Raw genomic sequence first — 11,697 nt, forward strand, 5'->3', positions numbered from 1 at the left:
TCCACTTCTGTGTTTTATAACTCACAGGAAATAAATAAGAAGGCCTGATGTGAGAGGGGGTCCTCATTTTGCGCAGCTATTTTAGTTTTCCGTCTCCATTCCCCATTAAAATGTTTATATATTATTTAATTTCCATTATTGTGTTTACCGAGTCATATCTAAACTCAACTTTAGGGCCCGTTCAACAAGACATTTCGTTCCAAATAGGGTTACGTGTGCTAATCTAGCCTGTGAAGGCAGGTAGCGCACAAATAAGTTATGGTTTGTATTAAAGAACATTTTCCCACTGTGTATTTTGCAACGATTGCACTCTCACGTGTTGCTTTAGGACGCATCAGTCACTGCCACCGCCTGCGTCATGAAAATAGCGAGTTTTCACAACCGGCGACGCGGTCTTCTACAACGCTAATCTTAGCGGGGGGTAGCACTTAGAGCGAAAATTTCTGCGTAGCGTACAAACCTTCGACGGTATTCAGCCGTCGGGAGTCGAGCTAGTACGGGATGGCGAGCTCATTTAAATACCCCGTATAGTCAGCACTTGCGCCGCCGTGCGAAAACTCGCTAATGACCTCTTATGGGGAACGGGAATATTGGTAGGGGCTGTTTGCACCTCCAGTCAATTCAATCTTCAATGTTTAGTCTACCTGACTGTCAGGCATTAATCAGTGTACCCCTCCATTTTCGTATCAGGATAATTGTCCCCAAGGCATTTTGCCCCCCTGAAAGTACCCCCTATTACAATTACGTCCCCCCAAGAAAACCAAGGACAATGAGACCCTCTCCCCTCGAAAGTTACCCCCTGTTCATTTAAGGGGAAGTTTACCCCGATGATGAGTTTGTCTAATTTCCGGAGGGTTATTATCCACGGGCAATTTTGTGGGAGGTAATTGTCCCGGTGGAAAGTTGCCGAGGCGGTAATTGTCCTAGAACCCCCATTTTTATTGGCAATGTAGAGTGTGCCTTCTGTGCTCATTTCGTGATGTCTGAATAGTATGCACGTTATACATTGCGTACTGCTGTTTACGTTCTCGTTAAGGTTATTCAATTCAAATCAATTCGAATTATCTTATTTCCATAGGTCAATAAAAACGTGAAAAAATGTAAAAATGAAATGAATATCAAATGACATGTGCAATATACATGGAAAATGAAAGTAAAAATGAAATTTCGATGTTCCCTGCTCTTCATGGAAACCAAATTGACAGTCAGTGAACACATAGTGGAGCTCTATAAGATTGTGAATATTCTGATGTAAATAATGCGTTGTAATATCTTTGAAATACCTTTAAGTAACGAAATAGTTCGATATTTGTTAGCATCATTTATTTGTCATCCTTTTTTTAAATCGGTATGACCTGTTTTATTTTCATGTTATCAGGCACATAGCCACAAGGCTATGGTAATATTAGGGTCACATATTTATAAACTAACACCGACTAAAGCGGACTGCAAAGTCCAAATCTTACAGTCAGACCATAAAAGCCTAATGATACAGAAAATAGTGCTAAGTCAAGTCTGACAGACATTAGCGCCATACAAGAACTCACTATCATTATTATTAAATATTTATATTCTATTCTATTCCATGGACAAATATTTGGGTGTACATGTATGCTCGTATTAACTACTAGTTCTTTATTTGTGCAATGTGAAAGCAAATGTATAGAAACATGTATATTATGTAGTGAGATACATTATAGACTTAAACATAAATATATTGGAAACAAACAAAAAATGATTCGCATGTGGCACCTGAACTTTTTTTTTTTTTTTTTTTTTTACTTCATCATCCAGAATACATTAATGATTATAATTCGTAACATGAACTCTTAATTACTATACGTAGATGACTGCATATAAATGTACAAATACAAGTATAGGATATTTCAGTCGTTGTCATGTTCATGCGTGGAGCCTATTTAGTCTTCATCATGAAAGTCTGAAACTAAAGAGAGAGATTATTTTTCTTTCATGCGATCAACCGTTGTTTCAAAGGCACCTCACATATTCATTTTAAAAACCCACTCATTTAACTTTGAAATTGATTTGATTTATTGATTTATTGATTGTTAATATTCATTAATAAAGAAAAGGTTTCAGTTTATAAACTATTCTGAGAGTGTTGGCAGCGTGACAACATGAAAACGATTACCTATTTCATTGATTTATTGATTTATTGATTGTTAATATTCATTAATAAAGAAAAGTTTTCAGTTTATAAACTATTCTGAGAGTGTTGGCAGCGTGACAACATGAAAACGATTACCTATTTCATTGTGTCTCTAATATCATATTTATTGAAATATCTATTTTTTCATGTTTGTATTTCTCTGCCCCAGGGGTTGGGGCCGTGATTATCATGATCATTGTTTTAGCCATTATGTATGTATGTGATTGATTGATTATTTGTATTTTATTCTGATTAATGTATGATTGATTTTGTCGACTTTGTTTTGTAAATAAAGAACATTGTGGAAGGGAAGAAAATATTACATATTCGCTGTGCAAGCACGTGACATGCCGAGATCTCCGCCAAGGCCAACATTAGATCAAGAACGAAATTTAACATAGGATGGTGTACGTATAACTTAGTTTTGTTATTATTGCTCTAAAACACTGCAATTTGTGTCCTCTAAGACTTTTGCATTATGTTTTGTGTCTTGAAAATTTTCTGAAATATAAAACACGAATATTGACAAACAAACATAAAATTTATGGACAAGTGCTAAGCACTATGGGAACAAATTATTTACTGTAATAAAATGAGTAGTGACACTCAGATCCCATAAATGAAAGACATTTTAATTGAGGATATAAAAACGTGAGCCTGAATTAGAAAATTATTACCGTATATGTAACGTACATTATATGGGAAAAAATATTGGCGTCTCAAAAAACATGTACATGTATGTGCAAGACTTTGTATCAAGTTTTTTGGTTCTTCTTGATGCGGATGGAACAGATAGCACTCTTAGGTAAATGCATTATGATTGCACATGAATATGAAAGTATAATCGTAAAGCACCTTAATTAAAGAAATGTAGTTGAATGTACTAAGTTTAATAAAATTGTGCTCATAAACACCGAAAGTATTTTGTTGTTGCTGTTGTTTTTATTGTTGTTTTTGTTTTATTTGCATATTGTTACTTTCATTATCATTATTACCAGTATTATTGTCACCATCATCATTCTATTACTACTACTACTACTACTACTACTATTACTACTACTACTACTGCTACTACTTCGAATATTGTTACTGGTATCTTGATCATCGTATTATGATGATCATTTGGGCCGATAGTCTGATTAGTTAAGAAGTAAATGCTTGTGCAAGACCCCCCCCCCCCCCCTCCCCACAAAAAAAAAAAAAAAATAGAAAAATAGAAAAGGAAATACATGTATTAATGAATTGTATGATATATTTAGATTATCGGAAGAAGAAATGCGCTTACAACTAGAAGGGAATGAGTTGCCTTGCCTGTGTGTTATTAAAATAACAAAATAGTTAAGAAGTTAAACGTAGCTGAACAATATATTATCATTAGAGGTAGTGTGTTTCTTTAATTGAAAAAGAAAAAAAAAAATATATCTAATGTAGTTTATCATAAGATAATCCCTTTTTTCTATTACATATGACGCCATATTTGTGGTAATAGAGTTTGGAGTTATTGAACTCTGAAAGAAAAACAATTTGTGTAGTCAGTAATGTAAAAAGGGCCTACAGAGTGGAATCTAAGAAATGGCCAACAACTTCAAGCTCTCCTTGATTGATTTTTTTATTCTTCAATCTCAATGGAGATAATCAATTACCTTAATAACACTTTAAGGTTGCAATGTTCGCTATTAGGCAGCTTAGTGAAACATATTTCATCTTCTTTGTTTTAAAACTTGTATGTTTGTTAGTTGTTGTTTTTTCTTTATCTTTCATTTCATTTTATAATATCATTTGGTATCAAAATAAGGAATTGATTATCGACAAGCATTGCAGGACATAATAATTTTCTTAGTTTGCCTATTTAATGTGAAAATGTGGGCTTCTGGATTTTTCCTTCTTTTCATACTCTCGTTTGTCTTTCTTTATTTCTTTTTTGCGTCTCATTATATTTATCGAAATCTCACTTTGTAACTATTTTGAGCAGTTGTAGCTCGCATTGCTATTTCTATCTCTCTCTCTCTCTCTCTCTCTCTCTATATATATATATATATATCTCCTCTAATCTTGCCATATGATATTGTCGAAGAGGAACCTTGATTTCAACTTTATACATTCGTTTCCCTCACCAATCACTATACATGTATAAACATATGAATATACATATAGTATAAATTATAAATAAGAAAGAAGAGGGGTAAAATTATCAAAAGAGACAGAGAGAGAGTGAGATTGTATAGGCCTATAAAGTCCCGTCTTCGGTTTCCCCTTCTGAAGTTCTTTGCTGTTTCCTCTCTTCCCCATCATCCTATTCGGCTATTGACATTTGTATATTGCTCGATTTTCAGTTGATTGCTTCCAATGTACCCACATAGATGTAGCATTATCAGTTGATTGACTTAGAAATGTCAAAAATGATAACACTTCCAAAGTCTAAAAGTTGGTCAACCTTGACTAAAGACTCATTATGTTAACAACAGAACAATAGCAACACTGATCAAACGCGTTAAGCCTACGGGCAGACTATTTTGTTTAAAGAGCCTTTTGTGAAAGAATAGCCATTGATCCTCTGCACACGTACACCCAGAGTTCTGTGTATGTAAATTTGTTCATGCGTCCCCGCACCATGGTAACCGGTAAGCCCCTTCGTTGACACTGCAAATGTACTAGCCTTTGTGTGCTTGTGTACGCAGGGCGAGGGGTAAGCGAAAAGGCTGGTGCGGTAGCTACAGCGTGTTGGTCTAGCTAGTCTATGCATACACACGGATGGAGTTCGGCAATAGTATCACAAGGCATCGGTAACAAAACACCTGTTGAGCTTCAAAGAGCTGCACAGTCATTACATTACCCTCACTTGACATTCGTAACCTAGGCTGAGAGAGACAAAACACTGTTCGACCTTAGTCACCTTATATAATACAGAAAGGATATGAGCTGAAATCCTTCGGAAGGAAGGGGATATTTATTTCCAAAAGCAGAATAATGAAGAATTTGATTTAGCAAGTCTTGCATTTATCTTGTACGAGGCCATCATGTCCCATCTGCGCTCCGAAATATCCAATATTCTGAATATTGATGGGATGTTTTCTGCTGGTGGAACCTGCCCGAAAGCAAAGGTAAGATTACACTATAAAGGATTTTACTTATTAAAACTTCTCCTCCCCCTCCGTAGTTTTTTACTACCACTATAAATTACTACTACTACTTTCATCACCACTATTACTATTTCTACTACTTTATTATCATTATTGTCTGCCCCTCTCACTCTTTTTTTTTCCTTCTCCTCCTCCTAATCCCCCTCATCTTCCTCTCATTCCTCGCTATCATCATCATCTATTCCACCACCACTGTCATCATCACCAGCATCGTTATCATTTCCCTCATATTTGCAATTTATTATAAACAATGTTTCATGCGGCTTCATCATACATAAGTGATCGTATTCCCTACTCCTTTCCTTCTCCTAGTTCTCTTTTACTTATTATTCTCTCTTTAACTTTCCATGCATTACGTGGACGTACATGTATACGCGCAAATCAAACATACACTTTAATTTGAGACGTTGGGTAATCCATTAACTACATACTAGATCAACTATGTCATACTAATTATTCCGTATGTTAGAGGCCTATAATGCATTCACTTTATATTTGTGATGGGAAAGACGAATATAGGAGGTATAAGTAAAAGTATGGACTGTAATTATCTAGGCCCACAGAGTTTCTCCCTTTGCTTACACTTTTAAAGATACTACAGTATATGTACCTTTTGCAGCCAACATCAAATGAAGTAGAATTTTGCAGGAATTATGAATATGTCATGCATGTCCTATCTATTGTTTTGATCTGCAAATGGGACATGTACCTTTAACATAATAATTGTGTACATCGTCTCATAATATGGTTTAATCATGTTGATAAAGACACATTGTTGTGATGTTATATGCATGCAAAGAAGGCTTTGATTTGGTTCAATTCCCTCCTGTTGCCATCACCAGTGAACATCAACAACGCAGTTGTGTTCATGTCAATATTTGCTATTGACTCATTATTACATGTTATGTGAGGACCGCTCTAAATGTCTTTTTATTATACCATTGATAACAGTTTATAGTTCTTTAATCTATAACATATTACCTCTGTGTATGACTTATTAAACATGAGTCAATGTCCACCTAAGTCCTATTTTCTAAAAGAGATTCATTTCCTTCTAAGAGTTAATAACAACACGGCCAGCTGTTTTCTCTTCTCTATAATTAAAAACAAAAACTAAAATTGATGATACACATCAACGGCTGAACAGTATTATTTTTAAACTCCCTTAGCATTAGCACACAGCGCAGTATCCTAGGATAAATGCACCATGCTGCAACCTCGCAACTATTAATTCACCTCCGGGAAGAAAGCTGTAGAATAGGCCAGTATCGTAATATAATTTAATGGCTAGTTGGTAATGATTCCCAAATGGGCTGTTTTCGTAATGTAATCAAATTTAGTGCATACATCTTTGTGAAGTGCCTTCATGCAAATTATTTCTTTCACCTGTTAGATATGATTATATTTCAATAGTCAGAATGCGAATTACATACAATGATTGTTGCTTACAACACGTAATGTAAGCAATATGCAATAAGTACAATTATTAAAAGGTAAATTAAATAATCTGTAACGAGGCACTTAACAAAGACGTATATATTAAAGAGGATTACATTGAGAAAATGTCTTATTGAGAAATCATTCCAAACTAGTTATCTGTCTCTTAAGCAATCGTATCAATGTGAGAGTAGAAAATAAATGAAATACGATCAAAGAGTGAAAGTATTGCCTTACAACGGGTAGGGAATAATACAATAACATTTCTATCGAACGAAATGGTTAGGAATATCAAACAGGTAATAATTGTGCACAAAGAGATAATATTTCATGATTATGTATTATTCTTGATTTTCAGACCACGCGGGAGACGGACGTCCACAAACCCGTATCTGACCCGGGCCCTTTCACCCCACGGGACCCTCCTCTGCCAAGTACCCCACAACCCTTCGCAGTCATCAGTGAACATTGGTCTGACAGGCTCCAACTCCCGCTTTATGACGAGAATGACATGTTCAGCTTCGGGAAGGTTTACGAAGACGCCATGTACAAGCTAATCCACAAACACCTCGAGCTTGACACCCACGATCGGTTTGCGTACGTCGGCAACAGCAAAGGCAGCTTCGCGGAAAAGCTTAAGGAAAAGTTCTGCTTACTTCAACCCATGGTTAACATTTACCCCGGGTTGATTCACTACGAGGAAACTAGCAACCAGAGAATGTTGCCGTTTAAGATCAAACATGTGGGCGCTGAGGAGTACTTTCGGCAGCTGTCGATAGATTTAGAAGAAGGCAAGAAAGATGCGCCATTTGATAAGATGATGCTGAAAGACGCTTGTGAACATTTTACGAATCCGGAGGAGACATTTGCGCATATTATGAGAACGATTTCTTCATCAGGAAAAGTCCTAATTATTCATCGGCCAGGACCTATGAATACGCTACCTTTATTTTCAGAAGCAAATAGACGTCTAGCCGAAGAAGATAACGATGAACCCTACACGAAACTAATAAAAAACTTGCAGCGTATCCGAGTCGACGTTCGATGGGAAATCGAGACGCTGCCGATCGTCATGCCGAAAGCAAAATGGCTAGCTATGCTACAGAAGAAGTTCCCACCACAAATGGAGATTGCTAGCCAAGGGCAAGTGCAACAGGGTGTACGCGAATTGACAGAAGGGATGCTGAAATATGCGGGAGAAACGGTCGAATTCTATGACCGTCTCCTGTTTATCACTGCCTGTCATCCTATGGTCGACAGTGGATATCCGAGTGTCCAGAGAAGCGGCGCACCAGCAATGCAACCATACCCGGGATTGCTGAATCAGAAATACACCTTGACCGTCACTCCAGATATCTACAAACATTTACGAGATTTGGAGAAGAAACCGGCTGAAAAGAAGAAGATTATCAGGTGATGACGTAAGGATGATAACATCATTATATTTCCTTTCTTTGGTGTACTTTTTGCTACAGCATGTCGATAGAATGTAAAAATATCAAATGGAAAAAAACGTCCATGATTCATAAAGAAAACACCAAAATACCAACAATTTTCCATATTTTTGAAATTCGAATCGCCAAATGTCTTTAAAGCAATATAGGTGTATTTTTTTTAATTAGTAAGGGACTTCTAATCTAAAGATAAAAATGATACTATTTAGTACACGCACAAATTGCTTCTCAAAATGACAGGAAATACAAATGCATTTGTCTCTCTTAAACTCCACTCCAAATAAATGAAAGTATCGTTATGTTGTTTGGAAAATTTCACTGTTGAAATCATTGTCTGTGTCTTCAATGAAAATTAAAAACATTGCAATCATTTTTTCAAGTCAAATGGCATTTACAATTTAGTATCAAGGGTACATATTCTTACTTAGAGTAAAAACAGTAAGCTTCGAAATCCAGGTGAGATCATTGTAAGATCAACTGTAAGATTTTGACGTTATTTTTACATAAATAAATCTATTGCCGACCCATAGATTTTTTCACCGAAAACACTTAAAAATAATTCACTTTCTCTCTTTGAATAAAATTACAGGACATAAAATGAAAACAAAAAATAGACGTGTTTACTGATTTTATACATATTTCTTGAACCAAAGTTACTCTAGACGACTAACAAGCTTGAATGGGGCTTTCTACGACATAGACATTAGGTATGCAAAGTGAATTACATTAATAGAAATACCACTTTGCGTAGCAAGTGAATTAAATAATTGGTAACCGAGGATTTGGGAGTGAAACATACATAAATGTAATAACATTAGTAAACGGGTCTATTGACTTACTAGGTAAATCAGCAATGTCATAAAGAAATTAGTGAAATCAATGAGTGTCCCGGAGATGATAGATACATTTACAATCATTAGTGACAATGAAGATTCTTTATCACTCAAGTGAACGTGAACATCTGCTGCTTTTTAACATAGAGAATCAATAACGATCCATATGACGAATGAACAAATGCGATTGATTAAAAGACAGAGTGAGGATTTGATTCATTTGAAGCCATGAATTCAGCGGGGTCAAAGGTCAAATTTATTATTCTTTCTTTACATGTGAAGGTCTAACCTACATGTATCTCATTAAATAGTTTGCGGACCAGCATACTTATATAAATTATATAGAATTTAATGGTGTGATGAGGATTGCTTGAAAGATCTTATCAAGTGAGAAATCAATCATTCATGATCTTATTAATAGGTCATTTTCGTAAAGAAATCAACTTTAAAATCAAAATGCTTTTTACAAATTATATCATTCACCAGGTGAATCAACTATTTGTAACATTGCACGTAACAAAGATTGATACACTTCATGTGATTACATTACGAAAGTGGCCTATTGAGAAAGCAAACATGGTATGAATTGTGATATCTACGTATGACTTTTAAAAAAAATCATGTATTTCTAAAAATCCATCACCAATGCTAAATAAATCGTTCGTTTTTCTACGAACAACAACAAATGTTTTATCGAGTTATTGAATATGTCTTAGTATTTATCATTGTTATGAATTTAGGTTATTAGCGGGTCGATTCGTTCACGTTGAGTTTTTCCCGTTACATCAGATATAATCTGTATTTTACCTGTATAACAAAAAGCTGCAGGTTTCAAAATCCGTCCAACCTTCATTGTCACCATTCAAAAATGTAATATTTACTTCCATATCTTTGTGTGGAGTAAAAGAATAATTAGTATCGTATCATATGTTTTTTTTTCTTGTTACAAAAAGCTGCAGATTTCAAAATCCGTCCAACTGTCATTATTTCATGTTAAAGAAGGTGTATATTTCAGAAAATTGATATTTTTGCTATATTGAGCTCACTTACACGTACATCGATTGGCAAGATTTTTGTAATTGTTTTATTGATATTTTGTGCAAACTATTTCCATGAGCAGAACACGTACATGAGTTTGATCAAATTTATAATTGTAATCCAGTATTCCTATTGTGCAATCAATGCTGAACTGTGTGTGTGTGTAAAAATACCTGTAAAGGCTTCTCTATATTTTGTTATCTCTTATAGCAAACCTCCCTCTGTTGATATTTTTTGTATATATATTATGTTTGCAGTTCGAATTTACGAATGTCTTGATTATAGCATCCACAGAAGTGAACTACTGAATCAGTAATGGTTTATTGCTAACACCCGTGAAGCCGGCGGAAACGTTTAGTTTGCTAAAGTGTTTTTGAAAAACACGGGCCAATTGAAACCCGACGCTGGGCTTAATGTTCAACTCGAGTTTAACAAAGGACAATCTAAGGTCAAAGATTTCCTTTGTCACGCCTGATCATAGACCCATTTTCGGGTTTTTAAAACTGAATTATTAAAATACGACCATAGTCCATAGAGTTTAATGTTGCTGATATTAAAAGCCTTGCTGGGGGAACATTTTATGGCTCAATTTGAAACGATTCTCAGTGTATGAATCTCATTGTAGAGATACCGTTTGCGAGAACTCTCTGTGTCGTTATAGTAAACACTTTCCAACTGTAGAAGTACACAATTAATATTTAACGACTCTTACATGTTTTATGGTTTTTAAAACATGAATCAGACACAAATAAATAAGTGAAGAAGTAAAGCCTCACATCTGGCTGATGTCTGGCTCATAAGCAACACATTTTGAGCAACGTGATCCCATTTATAAGTAATATCCATGAAGTAAAACGATAATTGTTTCATCACCTTTTTGGAAATGATACTGATATTTGCAATAATTATTAGAATGTTAATGTTGACTCATGTACTAGTCTCAATATAAGAGACATCCTTTGCTATAGTAAGTGATAAGTGTGCTCTCTGATTTTGACATTGGGGTCTTTTAATGCGTTTGAATTTGTTTTTGATTTGCAATACGAAGAGAGAAGCCCACATTCCAAGGTTTTATTGTTTGTTTTCTCTTATGGCATTAACATGTATAACTATTTGATCATTTTTTTTTCATTCAATAAAATAGATTATATATCACTTTGGAAATGTATTAGTGCTCTCATTTTTCAGTTGATTTACTTCAGCGTTACTGTTATTTAATAACTGTGGGGTTTTATTATTTTTTTGTTTGACTCATTAAAATAACAGATACGTGGTTTATTTCGTTCCATCGGGTCTTCGCATCGCGTTGGGATACACGAACTTCCGTGAAAGTTTCTGCCTTTACGTTGCAGAAATATATCGCTTTTTATCTGAAAGACTCTACAGCAAATCTACGAGAACTCGCATCTCGAACCAACGTAGTTTAATACCAGATAAATAAATTGGATGGGCATGTTTTCATAAGTGTACTGGCAAAAAGCTTGGCCTATTCTTAAAGAACATCTTTGAAAAAAATGGTATTGTTTGAACTCATTTCACTCAACAATTTGTGAATATAGGGACACGCTTTCACAAAGGGTCGCCTAACCCGACAATGTGACGCGCCCGACCTTTTGTAAATATGG

General features: G+C 35.2%; 1 protein-coding gene across 1 annotated transcript; it reads left to right on the forward strand.

Moving 5' to 3' along the window:
- The first annotated feature begins 4,855 nt into the window (after positions 1 to 4,855).
- LOC762881 lies at positions 4,856 to 11,236 on the forward strand. The gene is made up of 2 exons (XM_001198681.4): positions 4,856 to 5,271; positions 7,106 to 11,236. The coding sequence occupies exons 1-2, from the start codon at positions 5,188 to 5,190 to the stop codon at positions 8,162 to 8,164; spliced, it is 1,143 nt and encodes a 380-aa protein (XP_001198681.1). The 5' UTR covers positions 4,856 to 5,187; the 3' UTR covers positions 8,165 to 11,236.
- The last annotated feature ends 461 nt before the right edge of the window (positions 11,237 to 11,697 follow it).

This window comes from Strongylocentrotus purpuratus, unplaced genomic scaffold, assembly GCF_000002235.5.
Source record: "Strongylocentrotus purpuratus isolate Spur 01 unplaced genomic scaffold, Spur_5.0 spur5_scaffold_7, whole genome shotgun sequence".
Classification (NCBI taxonomy): domain Eukaryota; kingdom Metazoa; phylum Echinodermata; class Echinoidea; order Camarodonta; family Strongylocentrotidae; genus Strongylocentrotus; species Strongylocentrotus purpuratus.